The sequence below is a fragment of the Gymnoscopelus microlampas genome (genome assembly GCF_963454915.1).
Source record: "Gymnoscopelus microlampas genome assembly, chromosome: 9".
In the NCBI taxonomy this organism is placed as follows: Eukaryota; Metazoa; Chordata; class Actinopteri; order Myctophiformes; family Myctophidae; genus Gymnoscopelus; species Gymnoscopelus microlampas.
The window spans coordinates 39,034,107-39,058,677 of NC_139946.1; the positions used below are offsets into that span (position 1 = coordinate 39,034,107).

The 24,571-nt window shown below is 42.8% G+C and overlaps 1 protein-coding gene across 3 annotated transcripts in view; it reads left to right on the plus strand.

Annotated features, from left to right (window-relative positions):
* Positions 1-9,441: 9,441 nt before the first annotated feature.
* tle2b (TLE family member 2, transcriptional corepressor b) overlaps positions 9,442-24,571 on the plus strand; it is a 112,510-nt gene continuing 97,380 nt past the window's right edge. For 2 of the 3 annotated variants that reach the window (XM_084067574.1, XM_084067573.1), the window contains exon 1: positions 9,442-10,440. In XM_084067574.1, coding sequence (XP_083923700.1) covers positions 10,417-10,440 — 24 coding nt within the window. In that variant the 5' untranslated portion in view covers positions 9,442-10,416. The remainder of the gene's footprint in view (positions 10,441-24,571) is intronic. The other variant, XM_084067572.1, reaches the window with a different exon arrangement.

Sequence of the window (24,571 nt, forward strand, 5' to 3'; positions counted from 1 at the left end):
ACACACACACACACACACACACACACACACACACACACACGCACCAAACATGCAGCCTTTCCACTAGCTCTCCTCCCTCCCTCTGTGTCCCCATTATCTCTCTCTCTGTCTCAAGAGAGAGAGAGAGAGAGAGAGAGAGAGAGAGAGAGAGAGAGAGAGAGAGATAGAGAGAGAGAGATCTCTACCATCATACCAACACTCTCCATTCTACTGTATGTTAGAGTGAGAAACTGAGAATGACTTGATGATGCTTGGTTGCACTCTTACTGAGTCTTACTGATGATTCCTATTCCTTGCCTTATGTATGTATGTATGTATGTATGTATGCATGTATGTATGTATGTATGTATGTATGTATGTATGTATGTATGTATGTATGTACTTATGTATGTACTGTACGTGCACACACACACACACACACACACGCACGCACGCACGCACGCACGCACGCACACAACCATGCATGCATGCCCACACATACACACTCTGTTCTGTAACCACCAGGAACGGAAATAAATGGGATGCCGCTAATTATGGCTCAAAGTGTGACTGAATACGTTCCACACATATGGAGGTGCTATACTAGCAGACAGGAAGTCACATTTGCCCTGCAAATACGCACGCAATCACACCCAAATACGTCAACATGTTTATATGAACACATGCACACGACAACACACGCACGCACGCACGAACTAACACACACACACACACACACACGCGCGCGTGTGCTCGCACGTAACAAACACTGGCATTCACACAAGCACATACACACACGTACAACACAAATACAGGCACTCACAGACACATGCACACACTCACACTATAGCTAAATGTTTGCACTACGAGGTCAAAAGATCACATATGCTGCCTGTTGCTCTGGGACCCGCACAACGCACCTCAGGTATACGTACACATGGCAGTATTTTCACTCATGGTTGGGTATGTGTATGTGGGTGCCTGCGTAGTGCGTATGTATTTGTGTTTGCACACATATACCTCCTTCCCCAGGTTGTGGGGGAACAGGGTTCTATTTATCCAATGTCAACCAACACAGAGTTTATCCAGAGTTCCACATCATAGGGATAGGTTTTCTCCCACTGTCGTTTCCCATTACCGCATGGATTAGTCAGTGGAGATCTGGGATTCCTCGCGCCGCTGACTGTTGACTGACAACTGAGGGGGAGGACTGCCCGATGTATACTTAGTCGGGTGCTGGTGTCGCACGCCGAAAATAGACGATCCATAAGCTCACAACGTGTCGCGCTGTGATGCATTGTGTGCTTGTAGATCGGCTATTTCTGCATGCCGTGACACTGGCGCACAACTAAGTATAACTCAGGCTGAAGGGGCACGGAGAGAAACACAGAGAACATCATTGGTTGGTTGGTTGGTGAGGATAGTTTTTCTTTATATGTGCTTTAGGAAAATGTGGATGGTTGTCTTTGTGTGTAATTTCAATTTTGCTGCCGATTTAGTGTACTTGGTGTAGATGAATTGAATGCTACATAATACTAATGATAGATTAATAGATTATGAAAAGTAATTGCAGTGGTGGAAAGTAACTAAGTACATTTACTTAAGTACTGTACTTAAAATACAATTTTGAGGTATTTGTACTTTACTTGAGTATTTCCAATTTAATTTCCAAAACTTTTACTTCTACTAATTACATTTCAGATATAAATTATTATAAAACATACATTAACCACTTTAGCCCTATTTTATACATAGGTTATTTTATTGCAGCATTGGTACTTTTACTTAAGTAAAGAATTTGAGTACTTTTTCCACCACTGAGTCATTGATAGTTGCAGCACTACATGCAGTATGTGTATTGCTGATAAGATACAGTGGGTTTGGAGTGGGTGGCATGGACCTCATACTGTAAAATCCTCTGTAACCTGTGATGTGTGCTGTGTTTATGAAGGACAATACAATACTTGAATTACAATTCAATACAAGCTAAGACATGAAAACAAGTAAAACAGGAGTTGGGAGTTTTTTTTTTTTTTTTTTACAGTGCAGCAGCTTTATGGTGGGTTTGCGACAAAACCTGTCATTATGGTGAAGCAAGTCTAGACACAGAGAGTATCACAATATCACAACCAAATGAGATGGATGCAACAAGCAAGCACTGAGAGAGGAGGAGCGTGTGTGTGTGTGTGTGTGTGTGTGTGTGTGTGTGTGTGTGTGTGTGTGTGTGTGTGTGTGTGTGTGTGTGTGTGTGTGTGTGTGTGTGTGTGTGTGTGTGTGTGTGTGTGTGTGTGTGTGTGTGTGAGCGAGTGTGTGCATTCCTGATATAGAAGACCACATTTGGGGACAAATGTTGGATATAAACCCAGATTATGGACATCAGCATATCAAATTGGGATGTTTATTGGTTTATGGATGTTTGTTATAGTATATAGGTTAGGGTGGGGGTCGGTGTTGCTGTTGGGGTTACGGTTAGGGTTGGGGTTATGGTTTAGGGTGAGGCAATATGGAATGAATGTCAGTCAATGTAATGTTCCCACAAGTTTGCAAAACTAACAAAGTGAGAGAGAGAGAGAGAGAGAGAGAGAGAGAGAGAGAGAGAGAGAGAGAGAGAGAGAGAGAGAGAGAGAGAGAGAGAGAGAGAGAGAGAGAGAGAGAGAGAGAGAGAGAGAGAGAACATGCTGCCAGAGGCAATTAGGTACAGACTAGAGGTGTCCAGCACACCCTGTGGCAATGAAGCCTATCTATCAGAGCAATCGATGCTTGCTGACGTGTGTGTGTGTGTGTGTGTGTGTGTGTGTGTGTGTGTGTGTGTGTGTGTGTGTGTGTGTGTGTGTGTGTGTGTGTGTGTGTGTGTGTGTGTGTGTATTCCTGTGTGTGCATGAAGGAAAGATGAAGAGAGGGCAAGAGAGTTTATTTATGTGTTTTGTAAATATTTTAGGTCTCACCTGTTTTTGAGAGGGGTATTATAGCACCTGTTTGTAAGATACACACAATATACAGTATTATATATACTGCATGTGTGTGTATACGAGAGAGAGAGAGAGAGAGAGAGAGAGAGAGAGAGAGAGAGAGAGAGAGAGAGAGACACACAGACAGAGAGACAGACAGACAGACAGACAGACAGACAGACAGACAGAGGGATGGTCACAGATTGACATGTGTGTTTGAAGGCAGACAGAAATGAAACTGCACTGTAGGCTAGTATAGTATAGCAGCTACACTGAAGGGTCTGAACCGTGCATGTTCAATAGACTCAGCCATGCAGGTCAGCCTACATCTAAGCATAGGCTGCATAGATTTTGCATCGAATTCTGTACACATCGATGTGTGAGGTTCCATATTTGGTGTGGAATAAAAAGAGAAAGAAAACAGTCCATCTCCATCCTTGTTTTTATTTGTTATTGTTGTTCATAAATGAGTCTCGAAGTGTGTGTGTGTGTGTGTGTGTGTGTGTGTGTGTGTGTGTGTGTGTGTGTGTGTGTGTGTGTGTGTGTGTGTGCGTGCGTGCGTGCGTGCGTGCGTGCGTGTGTGTGTGTGTGTTTGTGTGTACACGCACATCGCACACACGTTAGAAATAGTGGGATTGAAATTAACGGCGGAATTTACTGAGCATTTATGTAGCGTGACTGACAGCGGGAGGGAGTCGGTAGAGAGAGAGAGAGAGAGAGAGAGAGAGAGAGAGAGAGAGAGAGAGAGAGAGAGAGAGAGAGAGAGAGAGAGAGAGAGAGAGAGAGAGAGAGTGTGTGTGTGTGTGTGTGTGTGTGTGTGTGTGTGTGTGTGCGTGTGTGCGCGCGCGCGCGCGCGCGCAAGACGTGCGTGTGTGCGCGCGCGCGCGCAAGACGTGCGTGTGTGCGCGCGCGTGCGGTGGTTGCGTGCGTGCGCAGAATAATTGGAACTTCAATGCCCACAATCCCCACAGACTCTCTCCCGCCCGCATCCTGTCAGCGACCAAGCCGAGTCACCATTGGCCGCTGCTTCCAGTCACGTCACAGCCCAACGTGGGCTCCTTTGAAGACGATTGGTCAGCCTAGGGGACCCGGTCGTCCAATCGTAAGCCAGAGAACGCTTCGACACACAGTGCAGCCTTTAAGGTGGAACCGAAGAGTTGCAGGCGTCTGCCTTTTTTTATTCTAAATTAAGATGTGTAAGAAGCTTCAGTGGTGGAAAAAGTACTCGAATATTTCACTTAAGTAAAAGTACCAATACTGTAATGTAGAAATACTCTGTTACAAGTAAACGTTCGGAATTAAAAATGTACTTGAGTAAAAGTACAAAAGTATTAATTGGCATCAAAATATACTTTAAGTACCAAAAGTAAAAGTACTCGTTAGGCAGAATGTCCCATTTCACAAGTTTGAAATGTATTTAAAATAACTAAAAATCATTTGAAAATAGCAGATCTACAAGCTCACAATGCCTTGAGAGGTTGTAGATTGGCTATTTTCAAATGGCTGAAATGTATATGGGGCTAAAGTGGTTAATGTGTGTTTTGTAATAATAATCAAAATCAAAAAGTAACTAGTTTTCAAATAATTGTGGTGGAGTAAAAGTATAATATTTGCCTCTGAGATGCAGTGGAGTAGAAGTAAAAGTAGGCCTACTGAAAATTGGAAATACTCCAGTAAAGTAAAAAATACCTCAAAATTGTACTTAAGTACAGTAATTGTAACATGAATTTCCGTCGCTTTCTTAATTTGACTAATGAGGAAAAAATGACGACACCCACTATTAGCTGACTGACCGCAGTGTGGACTATAGTCCAACATTAAGCCACAATGTTCATAATGACGAATGTTAGGTCTGGGCTTTGGTTTCGTCTTTGGCTCTATTTTGTTCTTCTGTCTATCCACTGGCCTTTGGTGTGGTCTACCTCTATTTCATCTGTCTTGTAGCTAACAGTGTGGAATAAACTCCCATTACACCTAAAACAGGCAGCCTCTGTCGATAGCTTTAAAGCACAGCTCAAGACCTATTTCTTCACTCTTGCTTTTAGCTGACTCTTTGGTTGATTTTTAAGTCCTCACTGTATTGCCTATTTTAATGTTTTATGCTTTTGCTTTTATTTTATTTTATTTTTTGTTTGCTTTATTGTTAAATTGGTTGTAAGTAACTGTAACTGTATTCTTGCTCTGTAAAGCACTTTGCGCTGCATTTCATGTCATGAAAGGTGCTATACAAATAAAGTTTATTATTATTATTATTATTATAGCGAGTAGCAGTGGTGGAAAAAGTACTCAATGTTTTACTTAAAGTAAAAGTATCAATACTGCAATGTAGAAATACTACTAATAAGTACAGTACTTGAGTAAATGTACTTAGTTACTATCCACCACTGGCGAGAAGCGACAGCCATTTTTCAAATTCAAGTTCACAGCAGGTTCACAGTCATTATGGGTTGGTACTTGGGTGGACTTTCATGGCCTTTCAACAGGTGACCTAGTCCTAGGCAACCATGTTCTGAACATAGACTGTGGTTCTGAAGGTACAGCAATAGCCTAATATCAGTTTGACAAATAATTGTTAAGTCAACAGTAACGCCATCTTTTAGTCTTGCTAATTATGCATATTTTCAGAGTTAACCAATAGCTTTGTGATTGAAACATACTGTTAACCCACACAGCCTATCCACGTGAGTCTCCCTGGTTCACTTTAGGTTCGATACATAGGCCTGCTACATAGACCTTTCCACACTTGAAAACATACACGTTCTAAATGCGTCCGCGTTTATTTCCTGTTGCAGTGTTTGTGAATATCAGTAGCTGACAGGAAATAAATCTGGATCCAAGCTGTTCCCTAACAATGCAATGCCACAGACAAGGTCAATTACTATGACTGGGTTCGGTTTACTTTCTTTTCAGTCTGTACAACACAACGCAACACAACACGTATAACGTGTCTCATTTTCAAGCATGTTGTGTTATTTCATTGTTTTTTTTACAGTAGAATTTACAGAAGGATATGGAAAAAACAGCTTTTTGGCTGCAGTGGTTTCTTTTTTCATTTATTGTATTGAATACTACCAGGTCTAAATCACGGTTTAGATGGCTAGAATACAGGAGTGGAGACGTGGAGTTGATGAGGATACCACACCAGTAGCCCCCTTTTTTTTAAACTTAATTGTATCGTTCCCTCCTAGCAGGTGTCTGCTGTAATGTTAAAGCAGCACTATGTAACTTTCCTCTTCTACCCCGGATTTGAGCCCGGTTTTCTAAATGCTCCAGCATCTCTCTGCTGTGTCAGCCTGTTTGTCTTAATGGCTGCCTGTTTATCTCTTTGTTCCTCTCTCTCTCTCTCACTCTCTGTTTACCTGCCTGTCTATATGTTTCAGGCACCACAAGAAAGTCTGGGGAATAATTGCTTGTGTAATCCACTTCAGACAATTAGATAACCATTATTAGTGCAATGCCTTTAGATATAGGAAATATGGTGGAGAGAGTACCTCAGGCATGGAGAGGTGGGCAGAGAATGAAAAGCAGGCAGAGTTAAGAGAGAGAGAGAGAGAGAGAGAGAGAGAGAGAGAGAGAGAGAGAGAGAGAGAGAGAGAGAGAGAGAGAGAGAGAGAGAGAGAGAGAGAGAGAGAGAGAGAGAGAGAGAGAGAGAGAGAGAGAGAGAGAGAGGGGGGGGTGTAGAGAACCATGGAAAATGCTAATTTACCAGCACATAGGAGGACAGGTGAAATATATTATCCATTCAAAATATTTTTTCCAGACTATTAATCCCATTATGATGACTGTCATTTGGAAGTAGAGTCAGCAAAGTATGGAAGATACAGTAAGCGTTCAGTCACAGTGGAGTTATTGCCGTTTGAAAAGCCTCTCACTGCACCCCCGGCTTCAAGTATGCAGTTCTGCTTTTACTTGTGTGAGATGAGTAGATTACTATGCTACTGATAGTATACTGATTGTAGGGAACATTTCATTCTCTGTTTGGGACTTGTTGATAAAGAAAACATAAGAAATGATCTGTGTGTGTTATTTGAACATGCCAACATGCTCCCAACAGGGCTGCTAACTAACGATTATTTTGATAATCGAATAAATGCAGATTATTTTAACGATTAATCAAATTGTAGCTATTATTTAGCTATTATCTTTTAAATTTAGTTTGAGGTTATTTTAGGCATGTTCTCACTAACAAGAAAGACAATAAACATGGTCGATAGTGCATGTGAAACTCTCAGCAGATTGTAAGGAAATAGAGATGCTCACTCCTCAGCTTAGTTACATTTAGAAAGAACTATGTTTAAGTTCGTTGCCATTTGATTACTAAATTAGTTGGCAACTAATTTAGTAATCGATTTGTATTTGATTAATCGTTGCACCCCTACTCCCACAACACCTTGTAGCTATTGAAATAGAAACACTTTATTTGCCAGGTACAGGTTGCATACAATGAATTTTCTTGGCATGTGGTCCAGTTACAACCCAACCGTAAACAACGAATTACTTGACATAGTCCTCTTTGCACCCTTGGGAGCATAGGGCATCCACCATGGATGGCCTCTTCTGCACAACGTATTTAGCTTCCTGCCAGGTGGTGCAGATACTTAGCTCATCGAGCGCAGACCACCTTCAGTTTGTTTTTGGGCTCACGGGCATCCTCTTTTCTTGAGGATTGTCCAGAGCCTGTCTTGTAGTGTTGGTTGGCTGTTACACTTTTTTGTAAGTCTGATCTATCTCCAGTTTCTTCTTTTGATTTGATTGTTGATTGTCGCTCCTGATTTGTCTGTTTCCAGACACAAACCAGGAGTGTTAAACCATATAAAATGTTGTTTTAATATACAAAACTATCGACAAAACGAATGGTCTAACATTGCAGATAAGCTTAAGGGTTTGATTTAGGCTGTCCTTACACAGTGGTGTAACTTTGCACAGGTATGCATGGTGTTTGGCCCTTGCTTTTCGTGGCATCGTTAGTCCTGGGAGGGGTGGGTGGGTTTGCTTATTATTTTATTTTATTGAACCTTTGTGTTGTTTTTAAGTTGTGTATGTATATGTATCTTGTTTTTGTTTAATTCTTTTTTTATCCATGATGCATCTACAGTATGTGTACTGGCATAATTGTATTGCTGATATAACCCTAGTGGGTAATTTTGGGTCAATTTGGACACTCAGATGAGGATGTTACTGTGCTTTGTGACTTTTGGTAGGGCTCTGCTCTGGGACACACTCCGGCTGAACTACAAGTTATCAAACACGGCATTAGTGTGTCCCCGGGATTCCCCATGGATACCAAGACCTCGTCTGAGATCCAATTGTGTCAGATCAATGCACGTCTGATCCAGTTCAAAGACAGTGTTGCCCTAGATAAACTCATTACAAGAAGCCCCAGTCTTGTACACATGGAAAGGCTCTAAATACCTGGTCTTAATGGGTCCAGGTATGGAACACTAATGCCAGACGCTACCTCAGATAGCAGGTGCATCTAAGCCAAGAGTGAAAAAATAGACCTTGTTCTGTTCCTATATTGGGGCTGTTTGTGAGAGATTACAGCATGCTGTTTTCAGCTGCTAGTACCGTACATTGAAAAGTGACACGTGCATTAGGGTGTGTGTGTGTGTGTGTGTGTGTGTGTGTGTGTGTGTGTGTGTGTGTGTGTGTGTGTGTGTGTGTGTGTGTGTGTGTGTGTGTGTGTGTGTGTGTGTGTGTGTGTGTGTGTGTGTGTGTGTGTATAAACTGTGGCGTTGACAACAGGCATAAAGTTATCAATCTCAGAAAGGGTGTGTGTGCTCGTGCATAACAAGTGTGTGCAGTGTGCACACAGTGGTCGTGTTTGCATGTGAGTGTGTCTGTGTGCGTATGTGTGCGATAACATATCTGTTTGAGTGTGACTCTGACTTTGGGCATAACTGATTGCTTTGTCTGCCTGACCACAATTGAAAGGGGATCCATCTCTCCTTTTCTCTCTCCCCTCGCCTCTCTTTCCTCTATACCAGTGGTTCACAAAGTGGGGTCCGGGGACCCCCAGGGGTCCTTGGGGGTGTTCCAGGGGGTCCCCAGCAAAATTAGTTAACATAGCATCACAATCATTTGAACAACTTTATCCATTTATATGTTGGCTATTTAAAAATAGCAGATCTACAAGCTCGCAGCGTGGCACAAAGTGACACACTGTGAGCTTGTAGATCTGCTATTTTTGCAGAATCTTTCAGAATTATTTGGAAAAATATCGAAAATGTTCGGAACATTTTGAATAATGTTGATCATTTGTTATCATAAATCTTCTCTTGTGGGGGTCTCTGGTACAAACCCTTTTCAGATGGGGGGGGGGGGGGGGGGGCGCGTTCAAATACATATCAATGTGGGGGTCCTTGACATGAGAAAGTTAGAGAACCACTGCTCCAGGTCTCTGTGACAGGGTATCTCTCTCTATCTCCTCGGCTCCACCTTAAGGGGAGCTTTAGCAGCCTGTCGTGTTTGTGTTGAAGCCAACAGGCACAATATATTACAGTCTAGAGCTCTGCTGCTGAAAAGCCTGCTGGATCCTCTACTGACCTGCTGTTCTTTGCTGCTTTCCCCTCGTCTTTCTTTCCACATTTAGATTAAAAACAAAGCTCACTCACTCTGTTCTATCCCTCCCTCCTTTTTCCTTGTCCTCCTCTCTTCCACTGATATACAGCTTCTTCTCCTCCAACAGCTCCGGACAGACAAGAGGTTGTGCTTTCAGTTGGGGAAGAAGAGAGAGAGAGAGAGAGAGAGGGAGAAGAAGATAAGGGAAGAGAAGAACGAGAGGAGGAGGAGGACGGCGAACGGAGGAGCAGGAGTGTTTATGTTCGTCGGAGGGCTCCGGTGAACGGACAAGAGGAGCAGCGGGAAGGAGCAAAGCAGGAGGAACAGAGGGAGGGTCGGCTGCCTGGATGAGATCCTCAGTGTCATGTCAGTGCGTGCATGAGGACCTTGACTGATCACAGGAGTGAGGAAGAGACAGAGAGGAAGGAAGGAGTGAGTGTTTTTGTTTTTGTTTGAGAAAGAGACAGAGAAACCGATGAGACTTTGGAGGAACGGAAAAGAGGGGAGAGAAAGATCCAAAGTGGAAGTCTGAGGATCTTAATTATTATTATTTATTTTTTTTACGGTGGGATCTTTGGATAAAAACGGATTGATGGAAGGACGGGCTGAGCTCTGCCTCTTGTGTGTCAACAGGAACCCATCTTAGAAGAGAGAGAGAGAGAGTCCGACCTCTAAAGAAGAGAGAGAGACACAGACACAGACAGACTGACTAGAAGACTGCTGTCTTCATCCCAGCTAAAGAGCAGGGACTTTAAGTGTGTGTGTGTGTGTGTGTGTGTGTGTGTGTGTGTGTGTGTGTGTGTGTGTGTGTGTTTTTCTGTGTGAGTGTGTGTCTGTGTGAGTGTGACCGGTGGAGGGCAGAGGAGTGGAGGGCCAGGGGACTAACCTGGCCATCAAACGGACTGCCAGCCTCTCCTCTCCTGGGATCATGTACCCTCAGGGCAGGCATCCGGTAAGTGCCCCCTCACGTCTCTCTGTCTCTCCCACTATCTCTCTCTCGCCTCTCTGTCCTCTCTCTCTGTATCTCTGTATCTCTCTGTCTCACTCACTCACTCTCTCTTTCTCTCTCTCTCCTTCCTGCTCTTACCCTTTCCACTCTCTCCACTTCCCATCTCTCTCCTCCGGTGTTTGTCTTTGACTCTCCTGCATTTGGGGACATGGGGCTGCACTGTAATATGAGGAGGGTGAGTGAGTGGTGAGGCGAGGGGGGGGGGGTGTTTGGGCTACAAGAATCTCCCTTGTGTACACACACGTACACACACACACACACACACACACACACACACACACACACACACACACACACACACACACACACACACACACACACACACACACACACACACACACACACACACAGACACCCCTCCCAATCCCCGTCAGCTGCGCCCAGGTGCCTTTGAGATCTGGTCGAGGGCGAGCTGGGTGGGCGGCATAACTGAATCTTGCTCTACTTCTCAGCTTTATATATACTATATACTTTTGTGTGTGTGTGTGTGTGTGTGTGTGTGTGTGTGTGTGTGTGTGTGTGTGTGTGTGTGTGTGTGTGTGTGTGTGACACTGTGACACTGTGACACTGTGACTGTTCATCTGTGGCTGTGTTTTGGGTGGTATTTTACTTTGCCATTTAATTGTGTCTTTCTATTTCTGGTTTGTCTAGGTGCTCATTTCTCTCACCACAGAGCCTGTAACATCTGCTTTGCAATTAAATTCTGACTAATTTCAATATCCAATAAAAAAAAACTGTCCATAAGAAAGATATCGAAAACATTGTTTCATAATAAATCTTTCACTTCCTTGCCTCTACTTTGTCCCTTCATTAGCAACTAGCGAGAGCCTGGCCTGTTCTTATTTGACTTGTCCTGATTAGATAGAAGGTTAAATAAATTAAACAAGTAGCACTGTGTGCTCTGCCAGCATCAGCCTGTGCTTTGAAGCAGCCTGGGTCTGGTGGCTTTAATCTGATTTCACTGTCCTTCTCTTTCGTTTCTGACAGAAATGGCTCAATGGCCACTTTGCTTCCAGTCAGACTGCTGGTCAGTCAGTCAGTCAGTCAGCCAGAAAACCAGCCAGCTAGCTATCACACGGAATTATGAATGACATTTTCAAAAGAGGGAGGCATGAGGAATCAATTATATGTACAGAGAGAATGCTAATAAGCAGGCGCTGGAATAGAATGGAGAGAGAGAGAGAATGAAAGGGAGGGTGGGAGAACAACACGGGAAAGAAAGGGACAGAGCAGCCAAAAGAAAACAAACAGAGAGAAATGTATGTAGTGTGCACATGAAAAGAAAAGGGTAGAGAATGCTCAAAGCATGGCTGGGGGTGAAAAACCTGAAAATGAATGAGCAGTGTGCAGCATACAGAGAGAGTGAGGCCATTCTTTAGTTCTCTTCTATAGGGTCGTATCAGAATGCTTCCTGCTGAGGAGCTTTGCGTTTGAGATGGAGTTCAATCCCAGATTGAGCCAAGTTCAGCCAACTCTAACTCAATCGATAGTCTCTCGGCTCTCACTTCTCTCACCGTTTCTGTTTCTCTCTCTCTCTTTCTCTCTCTTTCTCCCTCCCTCTCTTTTCTCCTGTTCTTTCTTTCACTCCAGAGCTTTCCTGCCAATGGAACTTTATTTCTAGAGTTGCTATGAAATGCGATCCGGGGAGTGATACAGTAGAGGTGTCTGGGTTCAAAGAACAGAGAGAGAGAGAGTGTGTGTGTGTGTGTGTGTGTGTGTGTGTGTGTGTGTGTGTGTGTGTGTGTGTGTGTGTGTGTGTGTGTGTGTGTGTGTGTGTGTGTGTGTGTGTGTCTTTTGGGCTATCCTCAACTAAAGAAATTCTTAATGGACTAATAATCAAGGGCTTAGTAGGGTAATGGATTTCATTGACAAATCTGTTAAATTTAAGATTCTCACATGCAGTAATAGACAGTTATGATATTTCATTCAATCATTCAGTAGTGAAAGAATCATAAAAATCGACAAACATTTTTAGGCAACACTTTGTTGCCTAAAACCAACCGAATAATTTGACTAATCGACTGAGGGCACATGCACACGTGCATTCACACGTGCATGTACGCATGTATGTCACATTCATGCCTTTCTGGGTTTGAGCTTTTAGAGGTGAATGGCTGTCTGTGTGTGCACTTCCCCTTTAATCCAGTTTCGGGCGGCTATGTTTGCTATTCAGCGTACAACAAAGTATATAGGGCTGAAGTGGTTAAGAATAAGAAGAACTGGTGTGTTTCTGTGTGAGCATGTGTATTTGCGTAACAAAGCCATGCCTATCTCGTTGGGATACAAGAAGAGTGGGCACTAAGGAAAAGTGGGCACCTCAATGTAAATCTAAAATATGCTATTTTGTGCAAAACATTAAATAGAAAACTGTTCATTAGTAATGTAAAGTATACATGATTTGAACATGCACAGTACATCATTATCAGACTTGAATTTACCATTCAACTTCTTGTTTACGTCCAACATTATTGGATTTACACATTTTGTAGCAATTTGTAGCATTTTTAGGTTTGAGCAAAAAAAGCGTTATTTTACACTTTGGCTATTCAAAAATAGCAGATCTACAAGCTCATAGCACGGCACCGAGTGCCGCGCTACGAGCTTGTAGATCTGCTATTTTTGAAAAATCGTGAAAATGTGTGCAAGTTTTTGAATATGTATTTTTTAAAGCGAACATTTTTAACTCAAATCTTTGCTTCTGGGGGGTCCCTTGAACAACACATTTTGAGATGAGGGTCCGTGACCAAATACATATCATTTTGGGGGTCCTTGACATGAAAAAGTTTGAGAACCACTGACATTTTTTTTTCAAAAAACTGTTAGGATTTAGAAAATGCATTTGTAGAATCGGAACCTCAGGTCTTAATGGGTTAACATTTTGGACCAAATAGACAATTTTACATCAAGGCGTCCACTCGTCCTTTAGTGCCCACTCTTCCTGTTACGTCTCGTTGCATCTCTTCTATGTTGTCAGATCTTTACCCTCTGCACACATCTCCCACCTTTATATTCCAATGCCAATCAAATGTCCGTGTCTTGTCTACTTCCTGTCAGCCTCACACTGGCAGGCGGAGAAGTGCAGACAGGGCTGCATTGAACTGCACCCGGTTCAGCTCCACTGCAACCCTTTTGAACTGCCCTTTGGTGCAAGCACATCCAGCTGGAATATTCAGTATACATACACACTGCAGTATACTATACACTATCAGTGTGTTTCTTTTGCATTGTTCTGTAGTACCTTTGACTGCTTTGGAGAAGTTCGCTTTGCTATCTGTCAGGAAGGGGTTAAAACTGAGAGTTGATAATTGGTTCCATTGGAATTTTGTGGCGAGGGTTATCGCGTGTGCGTGTGTTTAATGTATGTGTGTGTGTGTGTGTCTATCTGTTTTTGTGTCTGTCTGTGTGTGTGTATGTGCACGCTTATGTGTGTATTTGTGTGTGTGTGTGTGTGTGTGTGTGTGTGTGTGTGTGTGTGTGTGTGTGTGTGTGTGTGTGTGTGTGTGTGTGTGTGTGTGTGTGTGTGTGTGTGTGTGTGTGTGTGTGTGTGTGTGTGTGTGTGTGTGTGTGTGTGTGTGTGCGCGTGTGCGTGTGTGTGTTGTGATTTACGTAGAAGGGGAAGGAGGCAGTTTTGTGTTGTAAATGGTGATGCCAACAGCAATAACCATAAAATAGTGCACATCCTGACCGAGAGAGAGAGAGAGAGAGAGAGCGAGAGAGAGAGAGATTCTACTGTTATGAAGGAATGACGGAAAGTTGGCGCTATCAAGCACCACCTGATCAAAACCCCATACCCTTGAAACACAAGCACACACGCACGTGCCCTCATGTGCTATGCCACTATGTCTCTTATAGCCCTGTGTGTGGGGTTTGTCCCTGTTGTGTATGTTGTGAGGTATTTCCAGCCCAAGGAGTTGTCACCAGCTGTATTCTACAGAGAGTAGATGACTGTGATGCTGATATAATGAGAGCACAGCAGAGAGAGAGAGAGAGAGAGAGAGAGAGAGCCTGTTATCACACCGTGGGGGTGCCATTGATGATGACGCAACGTCTACCGAGCTCTTTGCGTAAGCTCTGTGCAACAGCCACGGCGTCCTTTCTGAAGTGTCCTTGAGCAAGGCACAGACTTGACTGGTGTGGTCCTACTATGTCCTGCACGACCGCTGCCTGTGGTCACCTTGGATGAGTGTGTCAGTGAAGTGCATATAGTGGATATCATCGTTGTCGGGAAGAAACCAGCTATCTCCATTTTTCAACTTTAAAAAAAAGAATGTATACATCAGTGCTATAGAACAGTGGTTCTCAAACGTTTTCATGTCAAGGACCCCCAAAATGATATGTATTTGGCCACGGACCCCCATATTTTGTTCCAGGGACCCCTAGAAGCAAAGATTTGAGTTACAAATGTTCTCTTAAAAATATATATATATTCAAAGATGTGCACACATTTTCAAGATTTTTCAAAAATAGCAGATCTACAAGCTCGTAGCGCGGCACTCGGTGCCGCGCTATGAGCTTTTAGATCTGCTATTTTTGAATAGCCAAAGAAATGACACAGATGCGTTCCCGGTCTTAATGGGTAGTATAGAACACCCTGTACGTCTGTGTGTGGGTTTCAAAAAGCACTTCTGGTTAAACCTCCTAACTCCATTGGATCCTCAAACTGTCGGACAAACCACCTAACTCCAACTTTGGAGATAGTTGTTTTTTCCACATTAATGGTCAAAAACCTCCTTTAAAATTTGTATCCCTCGATTTTGTAACCCTTTTTTCACCCGGTGCCAATTTGCTAAGTGATCCTGGGCACTACACTCCCCCCACCAGCCTAGGGAGCCGAGCTCATGCCTCCTTCAATGCATGAGAGCCAACTGACCTTCTTGTCATCTGACAGGGGGGAGTTTCCCTAGTTGGACGTAGCGCGTGGAACGGTCAAAAACCTCCTAACTCCACTTGAGCTGTATGTATATGGGTAAAGTGATGATAATATAAGGACACATGTATAGTCACCATACCAACTTTGATGAGGCGGTATTGTGTTCATTTCCTGAAAACGTTAATATTTTGGACATAGCTGGTTTCTGCCCGACAGCAGATCTGCATATCTACTATTTTTGAATAGCCAACGTATGAAATATGGATAAAGGGGTTAAAATGATTGTTATGCTGTATTAACAAATTTAGCTGGGGACCCCCTGGAACCCCCTCAAGGACCCCACTTTTGAGAACCACTGAATTAAAAGAACTCTGGATTTGTGAGTGTACATGAATCTGCCAGGAGCATGTGTGTATTCCTGTGTGTGATGCAGTCTGAAATAAACTTTAACTCCTCTAATCAGTGAATTCTGCTTTATGCCATGGGCTGGCTAATGGCATTTTACTTTCTAGAGATTTGTGTTTGTTTGTGTGTGCGTGCGTGAGGGTGTTGTTCGTGTGTGTGTGTTTCAGTGTATATCTGTCTGTTAGTGTTTGTTGTGTATGCGTATATATATGCACAGGCCCTCCCTTCCCTCTCCTTGGGCCCTGCAAAGGGTAACACTTTGTTTTTACAGCCAAGTAAACAAACCAATGCCAAATAATGTGGCCACAAAAATCACATATGCTCCATTAATGAGGGCATCGTGAGGAGGGATGGAAGGAAGTGTTTGCACCAGTCTGTGTTTTTTTTACGTGTGTGGGTTTGCATTTGTCTGTGTGTGTGTGTGTGTAAGTTTGTATTTGTATATATGTGTGTGTGTGTGTGTGTGTGTGTGTGTGTGTGTGTGTGTGTGTGTGTGTGTGTGTGTGTGTGTGTCATGTGTGGCATGTGTACACTTTTGTTTGTTTAGAATATGCGTTTGTGTTTTGAACTCCATTAAAACCGGGAAAGCATCTGTGTCATTTTAGACTTTAGCGTTGACTATTGAGAAATAGCAGATATACAAGCTCACAGCGCGTCACTTCGTGCCGCGCTTAGGGCTGTCACGATTACAAATTCAAGTTGACGATTAATTATCACTCAAATATTTGCGATTAGCGATTCAATTGTGTTTCTGTCGTTGAAAATGTATGGAACATTATGAATAAAAATTATGTTTCTGTTTATATTATATTATATTTCAAAACCAAAAGTTGCACAGGGCAGATATGACAAATAACACATATTCAATTACTTTATACTTATATACTTTATATATACTTTATACGCGTTTTGATCTTATACATCAGCTATTTCCAGCTATTTTTTTTTTTTTTTTTAATATATGACATTTTTTAACATGGAATTGATTATGACGATTATGCAAAAATAATTGCGATTACATAAAATAATTGCGATTAGACGATTATGTAATAATTGTGACAGGCCTAGCCTCTCTGCGAGCTTGTACATCTGCTATTTTTTAATTATGTTTTGAAAAATCTTGAACTACTGATTTAGAAGGCATTTGTATAATCGGCCTCAGGTCTTAACGGGTTATTGTATGTACAGAACGTGCGTGTGTGTGTGTGCGCTGTTTCGCGTGCCTAGGCTGTGGCTGGCCTGTTTTGATCAGGCGTCCATCTGTATCGAGCGCCTTGTTTCCCCCCCCCAACATCTGTGGCTGTAATGAAGGCCAGGTACGGTAAACACCGTGGCTGATCGCGGTTGCCTCCTCCTTCTGTTGTTGTCTTGGTTTACAATAGGCAGACAGCCGATGGAATGGCGAAAAGTCAAACAACAACCAGGAAAAATAAAGGCTTCGCGTCGAACCGCCGCCAAAACTGTAAAAAAAACAAAAAAACAAAACGAATTCAAGTCAACAGCAATCTTCCCAGATTAAGACTGCTCTCAATTTTAAAAGAAAAATAAGTGATAGGCTGTTTTCTTTATCCTCAAATCCTTTGTTTTGTTTTCCCGTATTTGTCATTAAAACGGCTAATCAGAGCGAGGACTGGATTGTGACCAGTGAATAGTTTGGCTGCCGGCGTCTCCATGATTATTTTGTAATCCACCACTTGCTGGCAGGCTGGCTGACTGGCTGCTTCTTGGACTGGTGGGCTAATTGACGGGCTGGCCAGCTGGCTGGCAGACAGGCGTACATGTTCAGTACCTCTCCACCGCGGTGAGGGTACTACCATCTCCAAAATGGGCTTTTATTGTTGGCAGCGTGGCTTTTCGCTGTGGTATGATGACCGCTAAAGTGGGTGAAATGAGGACTGTTCGCCACCCCTGATGATTTGATGAAGGCTGGTGTTTGGAAAATTGTAGAGATGCAGAACTCTGTGTGTGTGTGTGTGTGTGTGTGTGTGTGTGTGTGTGTGTGTGTGTGTGTGTGTGTGTGTGTGTGTGTGTGTGTGTGTGTGTGTGTGTGTGTGTGTGTGTGTGTGTGTGTGTGCGCACATGTTTACAGCAGCGTACATGACAGCCTGTGTGAGTTATACAGAGAGATATTGATTGGGTAGAGTTGAAGTGTCTCAAAACCTAAAGACCACCTGTAGTATCTACCACTATGTCGTAGATCTACTATGTCTATTGTATGTGTTACAATGACAACAGCATTACAACAGCAGCCATTTTCCAAAGCATACCGTGGTTTGTTTAATTTTCAAGGAAAAGCCATTGGATTCCATTCATTTGAGTACGTTCCAGCAACTTGAAACTTGCTTCAGGTCATCCAACACACAAAATATTGCATGGCTATTGCGTTTTAATACATTTTAAAGCTCGAATTGATTTGAAAAGTCTAGCCGAAAGTCCCTGGAGAATAGCTTGATTCATGAACTAAATTAAAAACGTCCACCAATGATGTTTAGTCAACACTACTCAATTACTCGGGTATGAATACAGGTGTGCCCTGAGATTTTGACTTGCCCGTTGCTGTGCCTTGGGCACACAAAGATTGAAAACCACTGGTCTACATCCATCCGTCCATCCGTCCGTTCCCTCGTCGCTCTATCCATCCCAGCTGCAGTCTTCATTACTTCTGGCCTCCTGTGGGTTCTCCCAGACAACTTTCACAGGCAGACCCAGACCTACACACAAGAGACATTATGACACGTTGGACACATACATGTACAGTACAGTACAGTACAGTACAGTACAGTACAGTACAGTACAGTACAGTACAGTACAGTACAGTACAGTACAGTACAGTACATGCAAGCGGGCATGTCTGCTGAAAGCAGAGTGAGCTGTCGCCTAAATGTGTTCAGCCGCTGACATGAACACACGCACACACACACATACATACATACGCACACGCTCACACACACACAAACACACACACACACGCACACACGCACACGTCTCTGCTGCACTTGGTAGTTCTCATCTATTTATGTGCCCTTTTTCCTAAATATTTCATCAGCTGATGATTATTTCATGCATCTCTGAATCAGCCTTGTCTCAGAGAGAGAGAGGGAGAGAGAGGGAGAGAGAGAGAGAGAGTTGGTGGGACAGAGGGATAGAGACAGGAGACAGTGAATGGTAGAAGGAAAAAAAGTGACAGTACTGAGAAACGGAAAGAGAAAGGGATATTGCATTTTCTTTTTTCAAGGAACTACTGTGTGTGTGTGTGTGTGTGTGTGTGTGTGTGTGTGTGTGTGTGTGTGTGTGTGTGTGTGTGTGTGTGTGTGTGTGTGTGTGTGTGTGTGTGTGTGTGTGTGTGTGTGCGTGCGTGCGTGCGTGCGTGCGTGCGTGTGTGTTTGCAGGTTACATGCATGCATGCGTGGTTTAGTGTGTGCAGGCATAAAGTGTGCAGCCAGCAGACAGACCCACTTATTTCTCAATCACTCCCAGAACCTGCGTCTGTTTTCCAGCCGCTGTCTGATTCTCTGCCACACTCTCTGCCAGTGCAGGAAACCAGACGCTTCAATTGAAGACTTCCCCATCGACATCGACAGCCAGAATGAACGCCTGACCAACAGACAGAAAGGGGGACCAATAGACAGACAGAAAGGTGGGCAGAAAGTAACAGCGAGGCCAGAATATAGACTGACAGACAGACAGCCAGGCACACACAGGGAATAGAGACAAGCAGACAGACAGACAGAGAGAGAAACAGACAGTCATGCGGGGGTTACTTCAAAGTACAGTAGCCTACGTATGTGTGGTGGCTTGTGCACATCCTGTGAAAATAGGATCGGGCATGAATTACCTTTAGTACACCAGGAACACAATTGTGCATATGAGTTGTTGCAGGACTCAAAAAACAGCAACTGTTTATGAATATGGGTGGGTCTTTGTCCCCTCTAAAGTCCAAAAGGGTGAAGGGATACAAGATGGCCCTTAGCGCACCCTAGCAGGCTGAGGAACAGTTTTTTCCCACAAGCCACCAAACAGTAAAAAGTAACTCTCTGTACTTTGCACTATGCACTTTAATTGATTGATATTCTTGGCCTGTTTTTATTGTTTATTGAGTGTTTTAGGTTGTTTTATCATGTTTTTATCGTATTGGAGCGTCCAAGTTTTTCCACATGTATGTACCCAACCAGTGCATCTAAGTGACAATAAAGTGAATCTGAATCTTTGTAGGCTGCATCATAGCCTTTACTTGATATTATGTAGACTTTGATAATAATAAAATAACTTGTTTTAATAAATCTAACTTTTATGCAATCAGAATCTAATGTAAACATCCTTCATATTGTTTCATAAACAATTGATTGGAGCTGATATGAGAGAGAGAGAGATAGATGGCATGCTCATTTATGGCGAAAGAAAATTCATGATTGACAAGTTGACCGACAAAATTGATTCATAACGGTTGGTATACTCCTGTAGAGAATGCCCATGTGATGTGATCAGTTTAGAGTCCATGGTTTGGATGAACTTGGAGAAAATGAGAATAGCAAACACCAGCATGTTCAGCAGCATTCAGCAGCAAAAAACGTGTTTGGTGGAGGCGGAGCAAGACACCTTCATATTAACTAATTAATGTCATTTTCAAACTGATTAGGCAGATGAAAAAAGTGACAGGCCGAGTCTGCAGCGTTTGATTCTTCCAACTGTTTCGAAGAGTAGAAGCTTTCTTTACAGTAAGCCTGAAAGACTTGTAAATGCGTTTCCTTGATAAAAACATATTGTCATTAATGTTTTTTTTCAACGTTATAGTACTATTAAAATAAGTTGATAATATACTTCCAAACTATTCAACATTTTTGTTCTTTGGACACAATATATACGCACGCATATTAGGGAAAAAAATATACTTTATTCATATTTTAGAACATGGGTACATACGCAGGGTTTGTGCTATCCGCACATCTGGTGTAGCTGGTACGATCGTCTTCCAGACGTATGGTACGCATGCAGTAAATTCCACGCACAGGCGCGCATTGACGCTAGGATAATCGTTATTAGCTCACAAATGTTCCACCCCAGACTATGGATACTGGGGTTCAAGTGGTTAACAGCATTGGCATTTTAAGAGTTTCAAGCATATTTTGATTATCGCCATAACATCGTAAATCTCAATTATTTAGGTCACAATAATCGTGACAGGAAATTTTCATATTGTCCCATTCCTAGTTGACGTGTTTGGTGTGGCTCCGGCGTGGGGTCATCTTACAGTCAGACAGTCAGTCAGACAAACAGACAGACAGACAGACAGACAGACAGACAGACAGACAGACAGACAGACAGACAGACAGACAGCCAGACAGACAGACAGATGAGGTGTAGACTGGGAGTGGAGTCTGGCCCAGACTCTGTCTTGTTATGTGATCTTCTTCTGGCACAGACCCCTCCTCTCCTCCCTCTCTTCTATCCATCCCTCCCTCCGCCGCCATAGATAATCCTTCCTAATTCTCTGCCGATCCGTGTGCCAGCTCGTCCAAATTGTGATTGACTGCTGTCGGGTGTGTGTGCGAGTGTGTGTGTGTGTGTGTGAAAAAGATGTGTGTGTGTGCACGTTACATATCCCCTCCCCCACCCCCAGCTCGCCCAGCCTCTCTTATAGATTAACCGGATCAGTTTTGGGTTTCAGGGTGTTTGACAGCACCACATATCCACTCACACACACACACACACATACACACACACATACTGCACACTCATATACACATGCAGAGAACACACGCTCCCACACACACACACACACACACACACACACACACACACACACACACACACACACACACACACATACACACACATACTGTACACTCATATACACATGCAGAGAACACACGCTCACACAGACACACACAGACACACACAGACACACACACAGACACACGCACACGCACACGCAAGGGAGATTGTGCTGGCTTTTTTTTTATGACACGCCATGGACCCGCAACAGTCTGGGTTGCCATCTGTCACAGCGCAGGCGAGAACTCAAAACATGAATAAGCACACACACATATAATACGTGTGTTGTGTTCATGAACACACTACGGGCTGTTCCCTCATTCGAGTATTTGTTTGGTTTTGATCTGCAGTTATTTTTAAATCTTTCTTTCAATGATAATTTGATAAAATATAAGCACTTCTAAGTACAAGATTGATTAAATCAACGAAACCGTTAGTCGTTAGTCTAAGAATCCTTGCTTGATCATTAGTCCACTACGAATTTCTTAGTCGAAGACAGCCCTAGAGCGTGTGTGACTTGCACATGATGTGATGTCTCTCTAGGTTCATACTGTAAATAGTGCAGAAAATCCCCCAATTTACTCCCACTGCCTGTTGTTCAACCCATTAAGACCGGAAACACATCTGTGTAACCACTTAAGCCATTATTTTATACTTTGGCTATTCAAAAATAGCAGATATACAAGCTGCTATTTTTGAAAAATCATAAACATTTGTGCAAATCTTTGAATATACATTTTTTAAAAACATTTTTGAACTCAAATCTTTGCTTCTGGGGGTACCTGAAACTAAATATTTTCAGATGGGGGTCTGTGGCCTTGACATGAAAAAGTTTGAGAACCACTGATATAGCAACATACGTTTTTCAGAAAACTGGCATTTTGTAGAATCGGAACCTCTGGCCTTAACTCCTGGCCTACAGCAGGAAGTCATTGGACACACAGTCTGTCTGTTCCCTTGACCATTTCCTGTGTCCCAGCTGCATGGCTGAATGCAACACGGGACAGAAACTATCACTGCTGACCCAGTGAATCTCTTATATATAGTTTACGCTTTTTCATTTCCTCTAAAAGGAAATCTTTCAAGTGTTGAATGTACAAAGTTTTTAGTGCACAGAACTTCGGAAGAAATGCCTGCACAACTCCAGGTGTGTGTGTGTGTGTGTGTGTGTGTGTGTGTGTGTGTGTGTGTGTGTGTGTGTGTGTGTGTGTGTGTGTGCGTGTGCGTGTGTGTGTGTCAGTGTGTCAGTGTTGATTTTGACAGCAAATTTTGATTTAGTTTTAGTCATAGTCTTTTGAATCATATTTTTTTTTTTTATTTAGTCGACTATAATGTATTTTGGCGGTGCCTTGATGGCGGCGTAATGGCTGATTTTACACTTGGTTGCATGCTGAAAATAGCCGATCTACAAGCCGATCAACTTGTAGATAACTTGTAGATAGCCGATCTACAAGTTGTGAGCTTGTAGATCGGCTATTTTCAGGGCGCAACACCCGAGCACAACCAAACATAAAATTACTTGTCTTTTAGTTCTACTGGATCTCTTCTCCTCTAGTCCCTCCCTAACATTTTTGTCTAGTTTTTATTTGTTGACGAAATTGTCAATATATTTAGTTTTAGTTATCGTAGCTTTGCTTTTATTTAGTTTTTATTTAGTTTTTGTCAGTAAAAAAAGGTAGTCGACGAACATTTTTCGTCATAGTTTTAGTTGACGAAATCAACACTGGTGTATGTGTGTGTGTGTGTGTGTGTGCGCGCGCCCTAGCAGATGGTAGCAGCATTAGCAGAGTTAGTGATGGGCACAGATCAGATCCACTAGACCAGTGGTTCTCAACCTGTGGTACGCGTACCACCGGTGGTACTTGAGCCCCCCCCTGGTGGTACGCGGAAGAATCTTCCCAAAAATGAAAAAAGTGGGGGGAAAATGAAAAAAAAAAATGAAAAAATTATATATATGAAAACATAATAAAACTATCGAAATACTACTTTGAATGGAAATAACATTACCATAATATCACTCAAATTTAATTTAAAAAAGGTTTTGTTGAACACTTTTGGGTGCGTTCGGAAATTACGCACCGGAGCACACTCGCCTATTAGTTTGTATTGGCCAGTGCGCTCAGTGCTGTATTTTGTCAGCGTGGGAACAGCGCATTTCCTGGCTGTTACTTTGAATGCGCCGGTACTGGTAGCCACGATCATAGATATATATACCACGATCAAAACAAACACGGTGAAGGGCAGGGGTGAAAGTGGGCCGGCACGGTCCGGAACGGCGTTCCGGTAAAAGATTCGGTGGCGGAACGCCGTTCCGTTAAGAAAAAGTCAAAGGCAGCTGTGAAAATCCCATATTAAATAACCTGCCACAGACCCATGGCCATGTTCAAGAATAAAACATAATCTACTAACGTCAGATTAACATACAGGGCGTCACAACCATTCATTAATTTGTGCGTACGACGGGACACTCTCACAGATCCGTGATTTCCCCCCACTGTTTGTCTGACTTTTTTTTCTTCTGCCCCCGTTCCGCATAAACAGCTGCTTTCGCGTGAAGTTAAGTAGTTTCAACTAGGCTACCTGGGTACTTCTACTTCCAGTAGTATGATTTCAAAATAAAACGTGTGTTGCATTGTAACATTACAAGGATAGAGTTTTAAAAAACCTCTTATTCTGAAATGCACATCGTTTTGAAAGGAAACCAGATTTATTTTCTGGAGGCCACTTGACAGCTTTCTGCTCACGGAACACAGCTCCACTTGACTAACGTGCATCGTCAAAATGTAAATAACATGGACGTGGGTCATGGGACATTATGGAATATAAAGACTTTGTGGCAAAAGTTCATATTTACAACCATGATTTCTGAAACCAAGACAATGTGGGGCTATGGAACAAAAGTGTGTTTTCTTTCATCTTTTCAGAAGGTGAGTAATTCATCTTATCTAATGCTGACAGTGGTGGAAAGTAACTAAGTACATGTACTCAAATACTGTACTTGAGTATAATTTTAAGGTAATTTTACTT